The sequence below is a fragment of the Callospermophilus lateralis genome, chromosome 10, assembly GCF_048772815.1.
Source record: "Callospermophilus lateralis isolate mCalLat2 chromosome 10, mCalLat2.hap1, whole genome shotgun sequence".
In the NCBI taxonomy this organism is placed as follows: Eukaryota; Metazoa; Chordata; class Mammalia; order Rodentia; family Sciuridae; genus Callospermophilus; species Callospermophilus lateralis.
In genome coordinates this window covers 363,681-386,941 of record NC_135314.1, presented here as the reverse complement: position 1 = coordinate 386,941, position 23,261 = coordinate 363,681, and the positions used below count along the sequence as shown (strand labels likewise).

At 50.5% G+C, this 23,261-nt stretch overlaps 1 protein-coding gene and 1 non-coding gene across 8 annotated transcripts in view; one reads left to right on the top strand and one right to left on the bottom strand.

The window, feature by feature from the left end:
• Pcnt (pericentrin) overlaps positions 1-23,261 on the top strand; it is a 118,856-nt gene that overhangs the window by 4,045 nt on the left and 91,550 nt on the right. For all 7 annotated transcript variants that reach the window (XM_076867988.2, XM_076867985.2, XM_076867983.2 and 4 more), the window contains exons 3-12: positions 7,816-7,884; positions 8,391-8,646; positions 10,780-10,835; positions 11,840-12,014; positions 12,572-12,708; positions 14,961-15,072; positions 17,169-17,412; positions 17,738-17,825; positions 21,167-21,293; positions 22,643-22,860. In XM_076867988.2, coding sequence (XP_076724103.2) covers positions 7,816-7,884; positions 8,391-8,646; positions 10,780-10,835; positions 11,840-12,014; positions 12,572-12,708; positions 14,961-15,072; positions 17,169-17,412; positions 17,738-17,825; positions 21,167-21,293; positions 22,643-22,860 — 1,482 coding nt within the window. The remainder of the gene's footprint in view (positions 1-7,815; positions 7,885-8,390; positions 8,647-10,779; positions 10,836-11,839; positions 12,015-12,571; positions 12,709-14,960; positions 15,073-17,168; positions 17,413-17,737; positions 17,826-21,166; positions 21,294-22,642; positions 22,861-23,261) is intronic.
• On the bottom strand, positions 9,635-9,707 carry Trnaa-ugc (transfer RNA alanine (anticodon UGC)). Its single transcript has one exon. It is a non-coding gene; the product is annotated as a tRNA-Ala (tRNA).

The window sequence follows — 23,261 nt, the reverse complement described above, 5'->3', positions numbered from 1 at the left end:
AGGATCGAACCCAGTGCCTCTAGCATGCTAGGTGAGCGCTCTACCACTGAGCTGCAGCCACAGCCCAAATTCCTTACCTCTTTATTGTGGTTATTTTATTTATTTATATTAGTTTGTTTTACTGTTTTTAGTATGTTTTTGTTCCTCTCCTGTTTAGGTTGATTTTATATTTGTTGAGTAAGTCAAATACTACTGTGGTTCTAAAACCCAGGGTCAGCCAGGTGTGGTGGTCAGTCTGAAATCCCAGAAGCTAAGGAGGCTGAGGAATTTAATGAGATCTTTCTCAAAAAATAAAAAGGACTGGGGATGTAGCTCAGTGGCAGAGCTCTCAAGGGTTCCATCCCCAGTATAAGACAACAAAAACAACTAAAGCCGAGAGCCACACTCAGAGAGTACTGCTCCCTCTCATCCTGCCACCCCTGTGTCCTCCCCTTTCCTACCCGGAGAGCAGTTCCTTGAGCTTCTGGTTTGCTCCTTCTGTACTTGACAGAGAAGACGCTCATGCACAAGTTCTCACGTCCCATTTTTTACATGCAGTGTATGTGGTAGGTAGTTTTCTTTTTTGGGGGGTACTAGGGATTGAACCCACGGGTGCCTAACCACTGAGTCACATGTCCAGCCCTTTATTTATTTTTAATTTTTTATTTAGAGACAGGGTCTCGCTGAGTTCCCTAGGTTTCGCCTCCTGAGTTGCTGGGATTGCTGGTGTGCGCAGCTGGGCCTGGCTGCAGATACTATTTTGCTCTTGGCTTTCTTCCTGAAACATCCTACCTTGAAGTCATTGTATTTCTGTTTCTGAGGTCATCTTCCTTCATCTGTCAGAGCAGCTATTCCTGTGAGTGGGTGTTTTAGGTTGTTTCTATAATTTGCTTTACAAGCAGTGTTGAGGTAAATAACTTTGCATATATACTTTTACGTCATTGGAAGTATATTTTGGGGGTCAATACCTGCAGGTTGTTAAAAGGTAAGTGCACATTGTTTTGTTTGATGTGACTGTTGGGATTTCTGTCAACAAGGTGTGAAGTTAGGTTGCCCCACAGTCCTGCTGACACAGTGGTTTCACAGATTCTTAACCTTTTAGCAGAGAGATAGATGAACATTTTGTTTCTCTTGGATTTGTGCTTAGGACTGGTGTGGCAGGATTCTATGGTAGTGTGTGTTTAAAAGAATCTGCCAGAAACTGTCTTTTCAAGGGGATGCCCCACTTTGCACCCCCGCGTGTTGGAGGGTTCCTGTACCTTCTGCTGATGTCAGCACTGGCCGTAGTCAGTCTTCTCCACTGCAGACCTTCTAGGAAGGCAGACGATGTCTTGACTAGTTTAACTTGCATTTCCCTAGTGATCAACAATGTTGACCATCTTTAACTTTGCAATACTTGTATCTTCTTCAATGAAAGATCTGTTCAAGTGTTTTTCCTTTAAAAGAGATGGAATAAAAGATAGATTAAAATGGTTTAAAAATGGCCATCATTGAGTTTTGAGACTTGCTTATGTGTTCTGGATGGAAGTTCTTTTTCTTTTTCTTTTTTGCTTTATTTATCTATTTATGCATCTTGACACACTGTACACAAATGGAGCACAACTTCTCATTCCTCTGGCTGTACATGGTACAGAGTCACTCTAGTGTTCTCATACATGTATATAGGGTAATGATGTCTGTGTCTTTCTACTGTTCTTCCCATCTCCACAGGCCCCCCCTTCCCTCACTCCCCTCTACACAAACCAAAGTTCCGTCATTCTTCCCTATGTCCCACCCCACTATGGATCAGCATTCACTTATCAGAGAAAACATTTGGCTTTTGGTTTTTTGGAATTGGCTTATTTCACTTAGCATGGTATTCTCTAGTTCCATCCATTTACCTGAAAATACCATAATTTCATTCTTCTTTAATGCTGAATAATATTCCATTTTGTATATGTACTACATTTTCTTTGTCTATTCATCTGTGGAAGAGCATCTAGGTTGGTTTCATAGTTTAGCTGTTATGAATTGAGCTGCTATAAACGCTGATGTGGCTTTGTCCCTGTAGTATGATGTTTTTAAGTCCTTTGGGTATAAACTGAGGAGTGGGATAGCTGGGTCAAATGGTGGTTCCATTCCAAGTTTTCTGAGTTATCTCCATACTGCTTTCCATAAGTAATTGCACTAATTTGCTGTCCCACCAACAACATATGAGTGTACCTTTTCCCCACATCCTTGCTAACACTTACCATTTCTTGTATTTTTGATAATTGCCATTCTGACTGGAGTGAGATAAAATCTTAGAGTAGGGTGTTTTTGTTTTGTTTTGTTTTTTGTGGTGCCGGGGATTGAACGAACCCAGGGCCTTGTGCATGTGAGGCAAGCTCTACCAACTGAGCTATATCCCCAGCCCCTTAGAGTAGTTTTGATTTGCATTTCTTAAATTGCCAGAGAAGTTGAACTTTTTTTTGTATGTTTGCTGACCATTTGTATTTCTTCTTCTGTGAAGTGTCTGTTCAGTTCCTTGACTCATTTATCAATTGTGTTATTTGGTTTTTTGATTTCTTTTTATGTCCTGGAGATTTGTGCTCTCTCTGAGGTGTGTGTGGGAAGGACTTTTCCCCATTCTGTAGGCTCTCTCATCACATTATTGTTTTTCCTTTGCCAAGAAGAAGCTTTTATTTGAATCCATCCCATTTATTGATTGTTGATTCTGCTACTTGCGCTTTAGGAGTCTTGTTAAGGAAGTCAGGTCCTAAGCCAACATGATGAAGATTTGGGCCTACTTTTTCTTAGGCGCAGGGTCTTTGTTCTTGTGTCTAAGTCTTTGATTCACTTTGAGTTGATTTTTGTGCAGGGTGAGAGAGGTCACCCTCTTAACTTCATTTTGCTATGTATGGATTTTCAGTTTTCCCAGCACCATTTGTTAATAGGCTATCTTTTCTCCATTGTGTGTTTTTGGCTGCTTTCTCTTGTATGAGGTAACTGTATTTATGTAGGTTTGTATCTGGGTCTTCTATTTTATACCACTGGTCTGCATGTCTGTTTTGTTTTTGCTGTTTTTGTTACTGTTGCTCTGTAGTAAAGTTTAAGGTCTGGTATTGGGATGCCTCCTGCTTCAGTCTTCTTGCTGAGGATTGCTTTGACTATTCTGGGTCTCTTATTTTTCCAAATGAATTTCATGACTGCTTTTGCTAGTTCTATGAAGAATGTGGGATTTTAATAGGAATTGCATTAAATGTATATAACAGGTTTGGTAGTATGGCCATTTTGACTATAATGATTCTGCCTATCCAAACGCATGGGAGATTGTCCCATCTCCTAAGATCTTGTTTAATTTCTTTCTTTAGGGCTCTGTAGTTTTATTGTAGAGTTCTCTCACCTCTTTTGTGAGGTTGATTCCCAAGGTTTTTGTTTTTCCCCCAGCAATTGTGAATGGGATGTTCTCCTAATTTCTCTTGCAGTGGATTCATTGCTTATGTATAGAAATGCATTTGACTTGTGGGTATTGATTTTATATCCTGCTACTTTGCTGAATTCATTTAGTAGTTCTAGAAGTGTTTTGGTGGAATTTCTTGGATCTTCTAAATGTAGAATCATGTCATTGGCAAATAATGATGTTTAAGTTTGATTTTCCTATGTGTATCCTCTTTCTTTCATCTGATTGCTCTGGCTAGAGTTTCAAGGACTATGTTGAGTAGAAGTGGTTAACTTTCTAAAAACTTTCCTCCAGTTTTTAGAGGGAATGCTTTTAATTTTTCTCCATTTAGATGATGTTGGCCTTGGGATTAGCGTAGATGGCTTTCACAGTGTTGAGGTATGTTCCTACTATCCCTACTTTTTCTAGTGTTTTGAACATGAAGGGGCGCTGTATGTTGCCAATGCTTTGTCGGCATCTGTTGAGATAATCATGTGATCTTGTCTTTAAGTCTGTTGATGTGAGGTATTACATTTATTGATTTCTGTAGGTTGAATCAGCCTTTGGATGCAGGTTCTTTATCATATGCATCTTTGCATGTGTTTTCTCCCTTTTCATATTTTCTTCTAATACTACCTTTTGAAGAACAAAATATCTTAATGAGCTTGGATTTATCAGTTTGTTCTTCTATGGGTTGTACTTTTTTAAAAAATTAAGATAAATTTTAATTAAAAATTGTTTTTTTTCTTTTCTCTCTCTTTAATTTTTTTTGGTGGGTTGTGTCTTTGGTGTCAGAGCTAAGAACTTTGCCTACCAGTGTTTTTCAACATTTATTTTGCTTCTGCCGTCTTCAAAAGACCTTTTAGACTTTTCTCTTATTTTTCTACTCATGAAATTTTAATACCATAGATGTATTGTTAATCTCTTCAGTTCTTTGTACTTATATGTTAAGAATGACAAATACAAGTCTTAATTTTTAAGTAAATGTGAAAAAGCTTTTAATGAGAACCTAGACAAGAGACCTTGCACAAACATGAATCCAAAATGGGTCATAGACTTAAATAAAAAAATGCAAAACTAAAACTTCCAGGAGAAAACCTACTTGACCTTGTGTTTGGAGATAAGTTTTTAGGTACATCACCAAAAGCGGTCTGTGAAAGAATGAAATGCTAAGCAGCACTTAGTGAAATTCAGAAAATTCTCTGTAAAATATGGTGTTCACAGAATGGTAAGATCAACCACAGATGGGAGAAAATTGGAGAACACATGTCCAATCCGAACTGTTTCGAATATATTAAAGAACTCAGTTGGCTGGGCACGGTGGCACATGCCCATAGTCCCAGTGACTTGGGGAGCTGAGACAGGAGGATCACAAGTTCAAAGCCAGCCTCAGCAACTTAGTGAGGCTCTAAGCAACTCAGTGAGACCCTGTCTTTAAATAAAAATATAAAAAGGGCTGGGAATGTGGCTCAATGGTTAAGCACCCCTGGGTTCAATCCCTGGTACCAAAAAAAAAAAAAAAAAAAAAGAACTCGGCTGGACATGGTGTTGTATACCTGTAATTCCAGCACCTAGGGAGGCTGAGGCAAGAGGATGGCAAGTTCAAGGCCAGCCTTAGCAACTTATCAAGGCACTAAAAATTTAGTGAGACCTTGTCTTGGGAAAAACGAACAAAAATGGGCTGGGAATGTGGCTCAGTGGTTAAGTGCCCCTTGTATCAACAACAAAAAAAGAACTCTTAAACTCATCAATGAGAAAAGGGCCCAATTAAAAATGTGTGAAATAGGGGCTGGGGCTGTGGCTCAGATGTAGAGCGCTCACCTAGCACATGCAAGGCCCAGGGTTTGATCCTCAGCACCACATAAAAATAAATAAACAAAATAAAGGTATTATGTCCAACTACAACTGAAAAATAAATATAAAATAAGTACAAAAAATGTATGAGATATATGAACAGAGACCTTACCAGTGGTGATGCTTGGCACTAACTAAGTGCATCAAAAGATGCTCCAACCAGTTTTCATTAGGAAGAAAATGAGCAGTGAGCACTGCACCCCTGTGCATGTGTCTGTGCCCTGGCTCCAGGTGTGGCATTGGGTGGGAGCAGCAAGGATGCTAGCGAGCAGACTAAGCAGTGGTTGCCTGGGGGCTTGCCAAACTGGAGCAGCCAAGATGTCCTTTGGGAGGCTAATGATAGATAGAAAAACTACATCCAGAGCATATTGTCACTCAGCATTAGAAAGAAATGAGTTATCAGATCATGAAGTGTTGGGGGGACCTTAAGTGCCTGTTACTAAGTGAAAGAAATCAGTCTGAACAACATTGGTGAGGTCCTACACTGTTCGAATCCATGCAGAGGATGCTGTGGAAGAGGCCAGCTGTGAGAAGGGGAACAGATTAGGGTTGGCCAGAGTTGGTGTTGGGGTGCAGGAAGGGTGCAGATGAGTAGTTGAGGCACAGGGCAGTCAGGTCTCTCCATGGGATGCTGGAATGGTGGATGTGTGGGAGCGCGTGCTGTTGAGGCACGCTGGACTTTACAGCACAGAGTGAACCTTGGTGAGTGCAAATTCAAGAAAATCACATGAGGTGTTGGGGGATCCCAGGATGGAGGGCAGGCTGTGACAACAGGCTGATACAACGCAGAGGGTGGAGCTGAGCTCTGACTCTGGGAGGAGCCTGTGTGAGAGCACCTGCTCTGCTTGTGAGAGTGCCTCTGGTGGGGGTGCAGGCCCCAGTCCTGACACTGCCACATGTGCCTTGGCCCATAGGAGAGAAGGGAGCGGAGGTGGTGCAGGGAGCCAGGCACCTTGCTGCCTTCGAAGCTCCTGCAGCTCTTCACTGGTGGCACTTGTTGAAGCAAAGCTGTGTGTGAGGTGAGGGGCACAGAGATGGCATAAGGAGCAGGTCACCTGGAGGGAGGGGAGCGGGAAGATGAGAGTCTGGAAGCAGTGTGTTGTCTGCTCAGCTGCACAGAGCACAGATGGGGGACTCAAGGGACATTTCTTTTTTTTTTTTTTTATTTTTTTTAGTTGCCAATGGACCTTTATTGTATTTATTGATATGTGGTGCTGAGGATCGAACCCGGTGCCTCACACATGCTAGGCAAGCGCTCTGCCACTGAGGTACCACCCCCAGCCCTGGGAAGTTTCATTTTTCCACCAGCCTTCTGGAGGTTGTAAGTCCAAGGTCAAGGGTCAGGGTGCCAACTGGGTTGGTCTCTGGTGAGGTTTGCAGGCTGCTGTCTTGTCCCTGTGCCCTCACATGGCAGAGAGAGCGCTGGTGTCTCTGCTTAAGAGGACACATCCTGTTGGATTAGGAGCCTGCATGACTCCATCTGACCTTCTGGCCTTGTCTCCAGATATTCTTATTGGAGGTTTGGACTTCAATCTGTGGGATTTGGGAAAAATTCAGTCCGTAACAGACATATAAAAGAGAAGGTGTGCTCTGAAACCTGTATTTGGAGAAAGGCTGTCGAAGTTTAATTTGAGAGGTGGCTGGGATGGAGTTAATGGGCTGCTGAGATCCGAGGGTGTGAAATAATTGCCTTTGTCTTTTTAAAGATTGGCAGGTAGGCATGGGTTCCTGTGAGTCAGAGACAGCTTGGGACAGAGGAGGCTCTGACTGGGGGCTTCAGAGCAGGCAGAAGGTCTGCATGGAGGTAGAGGAACTGTGTCTGCTCTGCTTGCTCCCCTCTGGGCCAGCAGGTCTGTTGTGAATCTGCCTCACTTGGTCCAGTTCGCAGGCTGCTCTGCTTCATAGCATTACGTAAATGGTGTTCTGTGACATGTAGCCCTTGTTGCAGCACCTGTTAATGCTTTCCTTCCTGGGTGAGTGCAGTTAGCTCTCCACAGCCATAGAGTCTACCGAGTACAGACTGAAGGAACTTTGGGGAAAGTTGGTATCTGGTCTGAATGCAGACAGACCTTTTGCTCTTACCATTATTCCCTAAAGGGTAGGCTGTAGCCACTGTTTATGCAGTTTCATTGTTAGGTGTCACAGGTCACCTAACATGACTGAAAGTCTCCTGGAGGATGTGTGCAGTTCACATGCAAGTCCTGCGCTTTTTTTAAATTTATATTTTTCTTTAGATGTAGATGGACACAATGACTTTATTTTATTTATTGATTGTTATGTGGTGCTGAGGATCAAACCCAGTGCCCCACATGTGCTAGGTGAGCACTCTACTGCCGAGCCCCATCCCCAGCCCTCCTACGCCCTCTTGTAGGAAGGACTGCAGTGTCTGTGAAAAGCCCGGGCTCCTGGTTTGCTGGTCTGGGGCATCTGTGTGAGTCCGGTTGGGCCTTTTCCACCTTCCAGGTGTCTGGAACATCCTTGGCACTGCTTTTGTGAGGCACTAGTTTATTTTATTTTATTATTTCTTAGTGGCTGCTAGTTCTGTGAATTTTCTGGCCATGGTCTTTGCTTTCTTCCCCTAGGAAGAAGAACAAGATTGTGAACTGGCAAGCAGATCCGAGGATGAGGCTGCCCAGCAGCAGCAGCCTCAGGTGACCTGCACGGCCTAGCCAGGGCTCTCGGCCATCACACACTGGGCATATGCTCAGCCATCCACACAAGGGCACTTGGGGTCTTGAGCTGGGGGGGGACTGCAGGTGGGGGAGACTCATCCCAGAGTGCATGGGCAGATGCCACAGATTGCTGTGTTTCCATGTTTTCTGTTGGGGGGCGGTTCCTTGGGCAGGTGGAAGGGCATCTAGGGGCCTGGGGAGGGCAGTCTGGCCTGTGCCAGGTCATATATGCGGTGCCCTGACTGCTTCTGCTGTGAATTGTCTTACTTGTGAGGGAAGCCATGGGAGTGGCTGCTGGTGGGAGGCACACTGTGGGGACAGCTGCAGCCACAAGCATGGAGACACCTGCTGGCGTGGAGAGCCGGTGGTTGTCCTCCTGTGCTGCATGCTCCATTTCCCTTGTCCTGGGTCCATCATGTGTTTCTTGGTGTTACCTTGCTGCCTGGTTCCAAGCCTAGACTCATGGGATGTGCCTCTGTCCCCAGACGGCACCCAGCCTGGAGCTGGAGGCGCTGCGCCTGAGCCTGAGCAACATGCACACGGTGCAGCTGGAGCTAACGCAGGCCAACCTGCAGAAGGAGAAGGAGTCTGCACTGACTGAGTTGCGGGAGATGCTCAACGGCCGGCGTGCGCAGGAGCTGGCTCTTCTGCAGAGCAGGCTGCAGTGTGAGCTAGAACTGGTCCGGGAGCAGCATGCGCGAGAGAAGGAAGCGATGGCACTCCGCTGTGGGCAGGAGACTGGTACTGCATGCTGGCATGGGCAAGAGAGGGGTTCTGCACATGGGGTCAAGCCAGTATGCCTCCTGGCTGCACTGGACTTCGTGGTGTCCTCTTTAAGAAATGGCCTGCTTATTTTCTGGTTCACTTCCCCTGTCCAGAGTGCACGCTCCTGTCCCCATTCCCTGAAAGGCAGGGCCCCGGAGTGCGCACACCCTATCCCCACACCCCCAAGCCTGGCTCCTGACAGTTCACACTGCTGTGGGCTGAGCAGCGCCTGGGTCAGCACGTCTGTTCACCTGGCCTTGGCAGCCCTTGTTCTGCTGGTCTCTCCCTCAGTGCAGTCTGCAGTGGATGAGTGTTAATTTGGATGGTGGGATCTGCTGCCTACAGGCTGTCAGCCCCACCCAGATGCCCCTGGTCTCAGACCCTGTCCTCCTATGCTGAGCTGACCATAATTCTCCTGGTTGGCGGTGCCACCCACTGGCTAACCGGGGTACTTCTTAAATTTGCTAATTCTTGGTCAAATTGAGCTCTTTTTTTGGCCTAATAAATGCTTTCATGTTTTATTTTTGATAATTTTTATGGTACTTTTTTTAAGAGGACCCGACTTTCATGCATCTTTTTTTTTTTTAAAGAGAGAGAGAGAGAGAGAGAGAGAGAGAATTTTTTTAATATTTATTTTTTAGTTCTCTGCGGACACAACATCTTTGTTTGTATGTGGTGCTGAGGATCGAACCCGGGTCGCACGCATGCCAGGCGAGCGTGCTACCGCTTGAGCCACATCCCCAGCCTGATGCATCTTTTTTTTTTTAAACTTAAAAAAAATTTTTTTTTTGTTGTTGTTGATAGACCTTTATTTTATTCATTTGTTTATATGTGGTGCTGAAAATAGAACCCAGTGCCTCACACATGCTAGGCAAGCACTCTGCCACCGAGCCGCAACACCAGCCCCCTTAACTTTATTTATTTATTTTTTAATATCTTCATTTTTATTTATTTATTCATTTTTATGTGGTGCTGGGGATCGAACCCAGGGCCTCATGCGTGCAAGGCAAGCACTCTACCACTGAGCTACAGCCCCAGCTCCCCCATAACTTTTTTTTAAAATAGCTTTTTTTTTTTTTTTTTTTAATATTTATTTTTTAGTTCTCGGCGGACACAACATCTTTGTTGCTATGTGGTGCTGAGAATCGAACCCGGGCCGCACGCATGCCAGGCGAGCGCGCTACCACTTGAGCCACATCTCTAGCCCTTAAAATAGCTTTTTAGTTGTAGATGGACACAATATCTTTATTTGTTTTTATGCGGTGCTGAGGATTGAATCGAGTGCCTCACATGTGCGAGGCAGGCGCTCTACCACTGAGCTACAGCCCCAGCCCTCATGCACATCTTTTTTAAAGAGCTTTTTTGAGATATAATTGACACAGTGCACAATCCACTCGCTTGAGGAACACAGTCTGGTGGCTTGGGGTGCATTTGCCAAGCTGTGCAGATGTTCCCACAGCTGCGGTTCAAGTGTTCTCACTCCAGAAGGGAGCCGCAGGCCAGTGCTTGCGTTCCTGCTTGCCTGCTTGCCTTCCACTGGGTGCGGAACAGCATGTTCAGCTGTGGCTGTGTGGAGAGTCCCTGCCCCAGTCCGCCTCTCCCTCACTCTGAGGGGCAAATTTTCTTAAGCTCTTGTGATGCTCTTTTGTTTCTTCATGTACTTTCAAACAAACAAAGGTATATTTAAAATTTTCTCCTTATTTATTTATTTATTTTGGTACGAGGGATTGAACTCAGGGGCACTCAACCACTGAGTCACATCCCTGGCCCTATTTTGTATTTTATTTAGAGACAGGGTCTCGCTGAGTTGCTTAGCACCTTGCCATTGCTGAGGCTGGCTTTGAACTCACAATCTCCTGCCTCAGACTCTCATATTTTCCTCCCTTTTTTGGGAAACATAACTGGTAAACATAGCTTGTCTCTCAACCCTCTCTGGGCTTCTCTCTTTTCACCATTCTGGTCTATGTGGGCCTGGGTTTCGGTGGCCCTCCTGGACACAGGGTGTTGTGAGTGTCCACTGTGTGGCCCATGGTGCTGGAGCCTTGTCTCCTGGGTGAGGGTCTGGAGGTGAGACTCAGGGGTCTGAATGGCTTGTTGTCTGTCTCACAGCGGAGCTGAAAGAGAAGCTGCGGTCAGAAATGGAGAAAAGTGTGCAGATGGTTGAGGTGGGTGAGTCTGTGTAGCATGGTTCTGTGGCCCTTGATGCTGAGGGACCCAGGGGAACTGGGCAGAGCGAGTAGTTGCCCTGTGTGAGGACAGCTGTGCTTTCTTGTGATGTGTGCTGTTTCACACTGATGTCTGTGGTGCAAAGGTGCTTGTCACCCCTCCACCCTTGTCCTGGGCCACTGTCCCTGTCCTCTTGGACTTGTGTCTGGCGGAGGAAGGGGAACATGGCCCGAGGTGTGGTGCATCTGAATGTCGGGAGGCTGTGGAGTTGTGGGGGCAAGCCCCAGCCCCAGTGAGTTGAGGGGCTCCTGGCTTGCTCAGGCATTGGCCAGGGCTGTCCATTCAGGGTTGGGGTTCATGCTCTAGACTTCCACTCCCCCTACCTGGCAGTGGGGAGTTGTTTCTTAGGACGCTTGGACCAGAACCCAGCCCTTGGAGAGTTTGGCAAGTCACCATCAGATCCTGCATCTTGCAGGGACATAGCTTCACGAGCTTTCAAGAATGGCCACGCAATGCACTTTGAATTCAGAGACCCATTTTGCTGGGGGCGAGGTGGCCCTGTTCTCTTGTCTCCAGCTGTCTGCCTTGTGCATGCTTCTGCTGTGTCCTTGCAGCAGCTGGTGGGTCACTAGCTGGCCATCAAGACCCATTTCCTGCAGTGACAGTTCAGTATGGGGTCAAGGGCTGCTCACTCTAGGGTTTTTTTTGGGGGGAGGAGGGGTACCGGGGATTGAACTCAGGGGCCACCAACCACTGAGCCACATCCCTAGCCCTATTTTGTGTTTTATTTAGAGACAGGGTCTCACTGAGTTGCTTAGCACCTCACAGTTGCCGAGGCTGGCTTTGAACTTGCGATCCTCCTGCCTCAGCGTCCTGAGCCGCTGGGATTACAGGCGTGCGCCACTGCGCCTGGCTCCACTCTAGGTTTTTGACAGTGTGATTAAACTTTCTTTACCACATATAATCAATTATTTACCATAATCTTCTTTTTCTTTTAAATTAGACCCTAAAACAAGACTGGGAATCTGAAAGAGAGTTATGCTTAGAAAATCTACGCAAAGAGTTATCCGCAAAGCACCAGTCAGAAATGGAGGATTTGCAAAACCAGTTTCAGAAAGAATTGGCAGGACAGAGAGCTGAGTTGGAAAAGATTTTTCAAGCTAAAAATCAGGCTGAAGGTGAGCATAGAACTACTGTGAGCAGGTATGGAGGGGCTGAGTTTCTGTGTGATATTAGACTCAGGATCTTACAGCTCACCACATGGACCAAACACACTTCTGCCACCTTTGGTTTCCAATGCCAGGTACTCCTGATGGCAGGTTGGGAGGCCTCCTTGCTGGCCACCTGACCTTTGTCTCAAAGACATGTTTTGTGTGTTTATTTACTAAATTGATACCAAAACAGTAGTATCTGGTAGTTGTATGTTCTGCAGTGGTCCTTGTGGGCCGGGTAATGCTGCCTGTAAACCACCATGTCTGTCTCTTGCTCCTTCCCGGGGAGAGCAGAGTGGCTGCTGAGGCAGGGTGTGGACTGGGCCTGCAGGCTGTGGCTCAGCTTTGCCTTCCTGGCCACACCCCTGGCGTGGCACACTGTAGGAGAGCATGGGCCCAGGATGGAGCTCAGTGGCATGCAGTGAGCCGAGCTGTTACCATCTCAGTGGTAACCTGCTGCCAGTGCCGCTGAGGAGAGAGTGGCATCTCCTTGAAAATGAGGTGGAATTCGTGCTGCCTTCTAGTCTCCCTGAAGAACCTGGAGGCTCAACACCAGGCAGCCATCAAGCAGTTACGCGAGGACCTGCAGGTGGAGCGCTGCCAGTGCCTGGAAGAGCTGGAGTCGAGGTTCAGAGAGAGGGAGAGAGAAAAGCAGCTGGAGGTAGGCACGAGCTCACTCATTCTTAATTATTTCGTGTTAGGGAATTTAATTTTTTTTTTTAGTTGTCGATAGACCTTTATTTATTTATGTGCGGTGCTGGAACCCAGTGCCTCACACATGCCAGGTGAGTGCGCTACCATGGAGCCACAGCCCCAGCCTTTAGAGAAGTTTTAAAAGATTTTGTAACTGGGCCATCGTTCTGTTATTTGCTGAAACTTGAGTACTGACTTTGAGAAGACTTGTTGGGTGGAGGAGCAAGGGCAGAGTCTGAGGTTCATGTCGTCATTAACATTCTTGCCTTGTACTTGGAAAGTGCACATTCTCTAGAAGTGTACCTGAAGTGTTAATAAAGGTCCCAAATGGTAACTCAGACATGTTGGCGTACACCTGTAATTCTCATGGCTTCGGAGGTTGAGGCAGGAGGATTGAAAGTTCAAGACCAGCCTTGGCAATTTAGCAAGACCTTCGGCAACTTATGAAGGTCCTGTTTCAAAATGAAAAATAAAAAGGGCTGGGCTGTGGCTCAGTAGTAACGCACCCCTGGGTTCAATTATAAGTGTAAAAAAATAATAATAAAATAAATTGAAAGATACCAAACTCCAGGAGTAAGACCATGTTCCCCAAGAGCTCCCCAGAGCATTCCTGCTTACTTGCTCCAGACCTGCTTCTGGTGCAGTCCTGCACGTCTTGTTTAAGGTGCGGCCAGGGCACTCCAGCCTGAGTGCTTTCCTACCGAGCCCAAGAGCGAGGGTCAGTCTAAGACACTGAAAAGAGAGTAGAACAGAAGTTGGAATTGGTGGTGTGCAGAGGTGTGCAGTCTGAGCAGGGGCAACACGGGGCCCCCTGGTCTTCAGGAGCCTGCCTGGGCCCATCTCTGGACCTGAAGACCTGGTGTCTATATCCTTTGTTTCTGGGGTCCTGGTCTTTTCCTGGCTGCTAGGGTATCTCACAGTGATGGGGAGAAAGCCCATGAGCACCCCCTGGTCCCAATGCCATGAAGAGGATGGATCAGCCTCAGGGCCAGTGCCTCTCTCACTACAGGCCATAGCTCAGGGGCCACATTCCTCTGTGGTGGCCCAGCTCTCTGTGGGGCTGCAGCCCATGAGACGATGGTGAGGCTCACCCTTCCACCAGGCCCTCCTGGCCTGGCCGTTGGCTCTGGACTGGAGCCTGCCTTCCCTTTTGCCGTTCTTGCTCAGGGAGAAGATCCATCTGCTGGGAACAGGCCCAGGCCTGGGGTAACTGCAGAGGAAACACGGCGCTGCAGGGAGAGGGGCGGGAAGTCCGGAAGTCAGGCAGTCTTGCAGCAGTGTGCATGCTTGTCCTCTTTGGCGAGTGGACAGGCCCTTGTGTTGCTCGGAAGGCCTCTTGGGTCTCTGCTGGGACAGCCTGCCTGCTCTGTCTTGTAGCCGGACCACACAGAATGGTGCTGACATCCCACCAGGGTGCACTTGCTTTGGGCCTGGCAGTGTCACAGTGTGTCAGGATGCTCTTTGCCATCCCTGAGACCAGAGGGTCAGTCCATGGCAGGGCCTAGCCCTTCGTGCTGTGCTTTATGGGCACTTGACAAGGTGAGGAGCAGCGTTTAGTGTCCGAGTGTGAGGTGATCTGCTTCTGTAATGTGAACGTGAAGAACACACACTCCTCATTTGAAGTGATGGTCCTGTGGGTAATGCTGCTTCCCTGGCCCTGCCTCACAGTAGCGGTATCGCAAGCCCTTCCTGCAGGTCCCACAGTGTCACGGGTGAGCCCCGTCCTGTGCCCAGAGGGTGCAGACAGCTTCACAGATGATGGCTGTGTCTGGCTGCTGCAGGAATGGTGCCTTCATGGCTCTAGGCCAGCAGGCAGGCGACCACACTGTCCCCAGGGCATGTACATGCTGAAGTTATGCTGTGAACACTCACACCCAGAATTGAATGCTATCTTTCTTATTTCAAGTTGGGGTCTTGTTATGCTGCCCCGGCTGGCCCTGGGCTCCTGGGCTTACGTGACCCTTCTCTCTGACCCTCCTGAGGAGCTGGGGTTGCAGATGGCACCATCATGCCTGGCTGTTACTTTTAAGTGACTCTGACTCTGGCCTGGGCCTTGTTTGGATGAGGCTGCTCTGGCTGCTCCATTCTGGCTGCTAGGTTTGGGATGCAAGTTTCCATTCCACATGTGTTTGGCTCCTGCCCACCAGGTGCATGTAACACAGACCACACATGGTGCACTTGGTCTCCCGCGTTCCTCACAGTGATGCTTCCCTTTTCCAGCTGGAGAATCTTCAAGCATCCTATGAAGCCCTGAAGGCCCAGTCACAAGAAGAAGTCGGGTGCCTGTGGTCCCAGCTCGAGTCGGCAAGAACCAACAGAGAGGAGCTGAATGGTGAGCAGATTTTTTTTTTTTTTAATATTTACTTTTTAATTGTGGTTGGACACAATATCTATGTTTTTTTTATGTATTTTTATGTGGTGCTGGGGATCGGACCCAGGGCCTCGCATGTGCTAAGTGAGTGCTCTACCGCTGAGCCGCAGCCCCAGCCCTGGTGAGCAGTTTTGTGGAGGAAATCCAGACCCTCCAAAGTCAAAGCTGTGTGTGCTTTTCATTTTTTGCAGTGCTGGGAAAGGAGACCAGGGCCTTATGCTAGGTAAATGCTCAACCACTGAGCCACACGATGAGCCCTGAAGGCAGGTTTTTCATTGTGAGAGTTTCATTTTTCATGAACTAGGTAGTTGTAGCTAGCTCAAAAAGTAATTTTTAAAATGTGCTCGTCCTATACAGTGTTCAAGGGTTTGTGGAAGTTAGGCACGGGGATCGGCTTTCGTTGGGAATGAAGTGCACGAGCCTCGTGCTGGGTTGGACTGTCCCAGGTGGAGACCGAGAGTTGGGAGAGCCATGATTTTGTCCTTAGGGAAGTCAGCTGTGTAGCAGCTGTGTGATTGAATGGCCCTAATGGTGCAGACTGGCATCATTGTGGGCTGTCTCTCCAGTGTGAGGCGAAGTGCCTGTGGTGCTCAGCCTTCTCCTGGACGCTGCTGTTGGTGCCTGTGGCTGTAAACAGTGCCTTGCTGCTTACCTCACCGTGGTCCTGTGTGCCGCTTCTAGTGGCTCGAGCTCCAGTATTGAAGGGTTCAGGGCCCAACGGCGGTGGGGAGTTTGTCTGGGACAGCTTGGTCCTAGTCTTCCCTGATAGCCAAGTCCCTCCATTCACATCAGGTTGGTTTCTGCTCAGCTGTCTGAACGTGGCTGCTCCAGAGCAGGCAGAGCCACTTGTGCCCATAGGCAGGGACAGTCAGGCCCAGTTCAGGCCACCAGCATCCCAGGCCACAAGACATGTCCTCTTCTTGGAGTTCATCTGCCAACTGCCCTTAGGGCAGGTGGATCATGAGGAAGGACCAGGGCTGTGCTGTTGGGCAGCCGCCCTTTGCCATGCACTGGGAAGGGAGGCCTGGGCTTCGTCTCCCAGCCCCAAGTTCTGTCTGTGGCCACATGTGGTGGGCAGTGTGTCAGTTGTCCTTCTTGGGTCTGTTTGTCACTGGAGGCTGGAGGAGAGAGAAGCTGATGGGACCAGAGGCCCAGCGGCTCCTGCACATGCTCTGGCTCCTTCTTGTCCAGCTGTAGATCTTCCTTTATGCGGAGGCCCCCAGGAGGGAGCCTGGGTGGTGACTGAGTCCCCTGGGGCAGCTGCAGTGCCAGGACTGTAGTTCTCCTGGGGTCATATGTTGAGCGCCACAGTTGGTTACCAGAAGGAGTGGTAAGTTCAGCTGTGTATAATTGCTGTGACTGGATGATGCTGGATTGGAACAGGCTGTCTATTCAGTTGTAGATGGACCCCTGCTGTCCGGCAATAGGGTGGCTCCAGCTGCCTGGGCGCCCGCCCATTGAGTTCCTTGAGTTGGGTTGAGCTCTCACGGGGATTCATGGAGAGTTCTCATTGGTTGGTGAGGGTCTGGTGGAGGGAGTTCCGGTTGGTGTGTGGTGTTCCTGGAAGGGCCGCACCAGCTGCACCCAATAAAGGAATTCCTGTTTGAACCTACAAGTGCCTCGTGGCGGCTGGGTTATTCTGTGCCCAGCCAGACTGTGGCAGTCATAGTGTGCCCTAGTCAGTCAGGAGCTCTTCGAGGCCTGAAGGGCACGTCTGGCTCTCTGGCCAGGGGCGCCCACAGGTGAAACCCGGATGTCTTTGGCTACACACCTCCCCAAACCCACTTCTAGGCTTCTTGGGGTTGTGCAGGATCCAGATTCTCGTGGATGTAGGATTGACACTTGTTCCTTTCCGTGGTAGCTGTTGGCTGGGCCCGTTCTCCCTCCCTGGGTCTCTTTGGCTCCTGGACCACCAGCAGGAGGAAGTGCTGCCTTTCAGGGGCTCTGGAGGTGCTGAGCAGCCCTGCGAGGGCCCTCTTCCACTCCCAGGTCCGGGGCTGGGCCCCTCCCAGAGTCTGCTCTGCTGCCCCCTGACTGTGTGCCTCTTCCTGCGGAAGGGCCTCTGGAGCCACTGCTGACACGAGCCTCCTGCCTGGAGGAGCTGGAGCACCTGAGGCAAGGCTTTGCTCAGCAGCAGCAGCGAGACCGGAGCCAGCATGAGTCTGAGCTGGAGCAGCTACGGGTCTATTTTGAGAAGAAGTTGAGGGATGCTGAGAAGACTTACCAGGAAGACCTGACCCTGTTCCAGCAGCGGCTGCAGGAGGCCAAGGAGGAGCCCCCTTTGGGGTCTGGTGAAGTCAGGTACAGAGGAAGCAGTCGTCATTAGGAATGGTTCTGATGTGGGACCTTGGGCTGGTTCACATCCCTTGTTTGCCATCTATGCCAGTAGAGACTGGTGGACTTGTTTTAGAAGTGTGCTCTGTGGTCTGGACTGGAAGTGAGATGCACCCCGTGGGTCCCTGGCTGGTGGCTCCTGCTGTGGTCCCAGGATGCTGACTGAGCCAAAGGCAGACCTGGTCATCCCATCCTTGACCAAGGCCTCTGCTTTTGCACCTGGCTCAGGGAGAGTGGGTGGGTGCAGCTGAATGGTCACGTGTGAAGCTTTTAAACATATTTTTTTTCTTAGTTCATCCTGTACATTTTTAGAAGAGATGTCTTACGGAAAAAGAAAAGAACACTCTGATCAACTTGACCTTCGTCTTGAGCAGCAGAAGGTGATGGGCTTTGTTTTGATTGCTGAGCAAGGGTTGTGGTCACTGATCTGTGATTTAGAAGTAACTGTGCTGGGTGTGGTGGTGCACACCTGTAATCCCATGGCTCCGGAGGCTGAGGCAAGAGGATCATGAGTTGGAGACCAGCCTCAGCTGGTCTCTAGGTAAAATACAAAATAGGGCTGGGGATGTGGCTCAGTGGTCAAGTGCCTCTGAATTGCTGTCTGCCATGGTGCAGTGATCCAACCAGGGAGGGCTGCTCTCCTGAGGAGCACCTCTGTTGGCCACGGGTCCAGGCTGAGGGACCCCCTTCGCACTCTGGCAGCTCCATCCTGGCTGAGAGGCTGCCCCCGGCCCCCTCCCCTCAGTCACTGGCTGACGTGCATTGATAGTCCAGGGGCTGTGCAGCTGTGTTTGGCTTTGAGTTTTGTCCAGAGCATCTTTCTGTCAACCTGTATGTTTCCTCTTCCTCCAGTTACCTCCATGCTGTAGTTTCCTGTCATTCTTTTGCTATTTCTTGCTTGTGACACTTGTTAACACTGGTGGCTAGTCTAGTAGAAGGGCCAGGAAGGGACCAGTTGTGAGACACCTCGACAAGTTGATGGCTGTTGATGGCTGCACCAGTTTTCCTGGGTGTGCAGTCTCCCGCAGCCCTGGGGCCCACTGTGCTAGGCAGTGGAGCCCTCAGCTCTAGTGCTCTGCCTCTGAGTCCTGGGCTGTTGGGTCAACACTGGCTTGGGGCTGCCATGACAGAGCACACCACCTGCCGCGGGAACAATAGGGACTCATTCTGTTACAGCCACAGGTCTCATGGCCTGGCCCTTTGAGGCCCTTCTCCCTGGCTTATAGGTGGTGTCTTCTCCCTGAGTCCTCACATGGTGGTCCCTCTTGTGGTCTGTGTCCTGGTCTCCTCTCATGAGCACGCTGTCTGTTGGATTAGGGAATGCCCTAGTGACCTCACTTAATTTTGACGTCTGCCTGTGAAGGTCCTGGGATCAGGACCTCAGCGAACGAATCTGGTAGGGGATCCGCGCAGTCCTCTCCAGCCCTCAGGCTGTCACCCACATGGCTGTGAACGACGGCCTTTCCTGAGTGTCCTCCTCCTCCCATCAGTGTGCAGGTGGGCAAGCCAGGCAGGCCACACCAGCTGCAGGGAAGCTCCCTGCAGCCTCCCTGGTTTTCTGGTGCCCTAGCATAGCTGCACCTCAGCTCAGCACGCTCTGTCTCCCGGGCGCTATTCTCTGCGGCTCCTGGGGGCCCTTCCCTCCAACTTGTCCTACACCCCTGGCTGCCTGGGAACCATGCTTTTGCCTGTGCCTCCTGCCTCAGGTTGCTGTTGTGTTCCCTTCATGGGTGTGTGAGGGTGGCTGTGCCACAGTCTGCTCGGTCACATTTGAGCTGGTGTCACTATCACAGTCCGACTGTGACCTCTTTCTTGGCCGCCCATGGCTCTCAGGCTGGCACCTATGATCTGTAGCCTTTGTCTCCATCTGTCTGCACCTGCTTTGCACACTGGGGACCTGGGAGTGGGGGGCGGCTTTTGAAGCTCAGGATCTTGCTCTGCCTGCTTGTGTGCGAAGGCTGCCGAATACCTCAGTCCCCGGTTCTGTCGCTGCCATAGCCCCTGCAAGGCTCACGCTCCTCCAGAACGGGTCCTAGGTGCTCAGGCTGCTCTGGGTGGGAGGTTCTGTCTGTCGTCGACCCTGGTCATTCAGGAGCGTTTCTTATCTCCATCATCATTCTCAGTCTCTGGCTTTGCTCTCTGTGTTTCTCTGTCCTCTGTTCCAGCATTGTGGATAGGAGGCTTCTGCTCACCTCTTGAAGACCACCCTGGGTGTCCAGGGCGTTCTGTGTTCTGTGCCATTTGTTACGTTTCTGCCAGGTCTCTGTGCTGTCAGAGGGGGGTGTTCTGTGCAGGTTGGTGACCTATGCCGGCTCCCTTCCTGCTCTGTGTGTGACTTGAAACTCCTCCTTGTGGAGGACACCGAACGTGTCCTGTCCAGTGTCTGAGGAAGTCTGGCACGGGCTCTGGAGAGCTCTGCAGAGATGGTGGGGACACCATGGAGGGGGGTCAGGTGTCCCATGTGGCTTGTGGTGTGGGCAACACAACAAAGGGAAACAGAGCCTTCACCAGAGTAGGGTTCTTTGAGGAGGAGTGGGGATCGGCAGCAGGGAGGTGCCCGAGTCCCGAGAGGTGGATGCCCGAGAAGTTGTCGAGGGAGTGCCTGCAGAGGACAGAGGGAGTGGTGGGAGAAGGTGAGCCCAGCCTCTGGAGGGAGGTGACAGGGAAGGGACACAGTGGCAGTTGGCCTGCAGCTGGCTCTCAGACCTTGGTCAGGCTCCCGCGTTGGCTCTCTGGGCCCCTGGGTGGGTGCTGAGTGCCAGCGTGGTGTGGTGAGGTCTCACTGCTGTTGCAGCAGGGCATAGTAGTCGGGACCTAGGGGAGTCCCCAGTGTGAGAGCTGAGGTTCAGGAGAGCTGGGTGCCTGTGCAGGCCCCTCCCTCCAGGGCACTCCTGGGCACTCCTGGGCACTATGGAAGGAGAACACAACCATGCTCTTCGTGACCTCAGTTCTTTTGGGTGGAGGGGACGTTTAGGAGTGCCCTGCCTGAGTCCACTCCTGGCTCTCGGGTGACAGTGCTCATGTCAGGTTCTAGGCCTCTGCTGCCCTTATTTTCCCCGGAGCCTCTAAGCAAGGCCTCTCGGGGAGAGGGGTGTTTGCAGGGACGTTAACTCTTGGTCTCCCGGCCTGGTGTTGGGTCCTGATTAGAACTTGTTTTACAGAATCCTGGTCACCAGTGGGCTTTGGTCTCCTGCTTTCCCAGGGACTCGGGGTCATGTGAGAGCTGTGAGTGTTACGGCCATGCTGTGTCTGCCAGGCTTCCTCTGGTCAACATTGTTTGTGCAGGGTCTTGTTCCAGATGCTCTGACAGGCCTTTGCCCTCCCTGGTTTCGTCTGACCTCGTGGAGCCGATGGCAGGACTGCTGTGGACTGGTCCACTGCACTAAGCCTTCTTCAAGCCCCAACCCCCTGGTGTCCGCCTGCTGCCTGATGCTCAGGGGAGGGAGTCTTCTGATTCCACAGCACACACCTGGTGGCGCACGTTGTCCTCAGGCTGCAGCTGCTGTAGCTGCGGCTTCTCCAGGCTGTGCTGGACAGTGATGGAGGGGGAGGGGCAGCTGGACACACCTGTGTCTTGGTGAGGTGCACGGGGTTGCCTGTGTGGTCACTCTTTCTGGCAGGGCATTCACCATTTCTCTGAACACAGAAGCCAGTGCCTTCAATGGTACCAACAGCAAGTAAGGTGCCCGGGCTCAGCATGTCTGTCCTGCATGGTTTACAGATGGGGCCAGCGTGGGATTCCTCCCTCCACGACCAGCATGAGGACCAGTTGGACAGAGGCCTCCTGGGGCCTGAGGTGTTGGAGCTAGAGCCACTCCAAGCTGTGCCTTCAGACCAGCACAGCCAAGGTGCGTCTGTCTCCTTGTCCTTGCCCTGCTGCAAGCTGGGCCTGCAGGGTGTCCTGTCGATGTTCACCATTCAGGATGGATTTCATGGCCACGTCTGCTGAAGCTGGACCATGCGCCTTGCACCTGGAAGGGCACCCCAAGCCAGTCCTGAGGCGCAGGTTGGATCTGGCAGGCTGGCCTGGGTGGGGGCCTGTGCTCCTGGCCCAGCCCGTTCTAGGTGGCTCTCTGCAGGCAGGAGCAGATCTGGCTGTGGCAGTACCCTGGGGCCACAGGTTGCTGGGTCGTAGTTACTGCTCCTCCTCAGGAGGGGACTTTCCTGGGACCCTGCTGTGCTCCTGTCAGACTGGCAGACCAAGCCCGCAGTGTGTCCAGGCAGAGCAAGGGGTGGTTGTGGGGTTATGGGGAGGTGGCAGGACAGGGAACCCTCTCATCTCAGAGGCGTGGTGATGGACCTGGACAGTGGCCACCGACAGGGATCCCAGGAAGGTGGGCCGCTGGTGAGAGACATGATAGTGGTGCCACTCTAGCCCCACCCTGCCCTGGGCACTGCAGTCTTCCTAGTAGAGGGGAAGAGGCCAGGGCCGAGGGGCCCCGTGAAGGAGTGGAAGGGTCAGGCTCCACACTGGGTGCTGTGGCAAGAGCCCAGCTTTTTTTTTTTTTTTTTTTATAATTTGTTTAAATTAGTTATGCATGGTAGTACAATGACTTTGATATATCATACATTTGAGTCAGATGGGATATAATTTCTCACTTTTCTGAGTGTACAGGTTGCAGAATCAAGAGCCCATCTTTTGGCTAAGAGCGTACTTGGGGCTGGAGGGGGAAAGTCTTGAGGAGCAAAGCCCCAAACACAGCCTCAGACACTCCCTCTGCCCTACTCTTGTCCTTCCTGCATCAGGGTGCCTCCGCAGCTGCCAGGGTGTCCTCTCCCAGGCATGGGTGGTGTTCCGTGTTTGCCCTGTGACATGTCTTGCTCTCACTCTGACTGCACCTGTGTTTCCCTCTTCTGTAGAGGGTGACCTGGGTCTGGCAGTGAGGAGGCAGTGTGCCCAGTGCTCACAGTCCCAGCCCTCTGGCCTCATGCCCTCAACCCCTGTCCTGTGTTGAGCCGTGGCAGGTTTTACACCCTTCCTGATCTGAAGGAGTATCTTGGGCAGGCAGGGTATGCCTGCAGTAGGGTATAGCTGTGCCCCCAGGGTGGGCATGGAGAAAACCACGCCCATCCTGAGTTAGCACCAGGACCTTTGCCTGGCCTGTGCACAGCCGGTGGCAATGAAGTGCACTTTTGCTGGCACTACCTCTGGGTGGGCCATGGTGCGTGACTGCTTCCTTCCCTCCTTGTTCCACAGAGACCGAACAGGTACATCACCAGTGTGTGCAGGATGTGACCTTGAAGGAGGACATGCAGGTTGCCGCCAGAGTTCTGGCTTTGGAAGCTGAGCACAAGGTCAGACTGTCTCTTCTACAGACTGAACTCAAGGAACAAATCGAACTCTTAAAAATAGAAAACAGAAACTTACAGGAGAAGTTGCAGCACGAGACCCGTCTGAAAGAGGATCTGGAGAGTGTGAGTAGTGGCCAACACAGGCTCATGGCCCATATGGGCATAGGAGGTCTTGGGGCTCAGAGTGTGGTGTCTGTGCATTGACCACAAGATCTTGAGATTGGCCCTTGCAGTGAAGTGCCAGCAGTGGTTTCTAAGATGGGGCTCATTATGGTAAGAGAGCACCACAGCCTGTGTCGGCACAGGTCTTGACTCCTTCAGAGACTGGTCGGTGTCCTCGGGCTACTGGGAGAGGGACCTGCCACTTCTGTCGTCCAGCTCGTGTCTTAAGTCTCGTTCCTTATCTCTAGGCTCTTCCTGGTGATGGTTGCAATGGTGCAGAGCCTGCATTCCCAGCCCCTTCCTAGCCACAGTTGAGTGTGGACAGCAACTGAGGGGCATTGTTACCAACCAGTGTAGGCCCA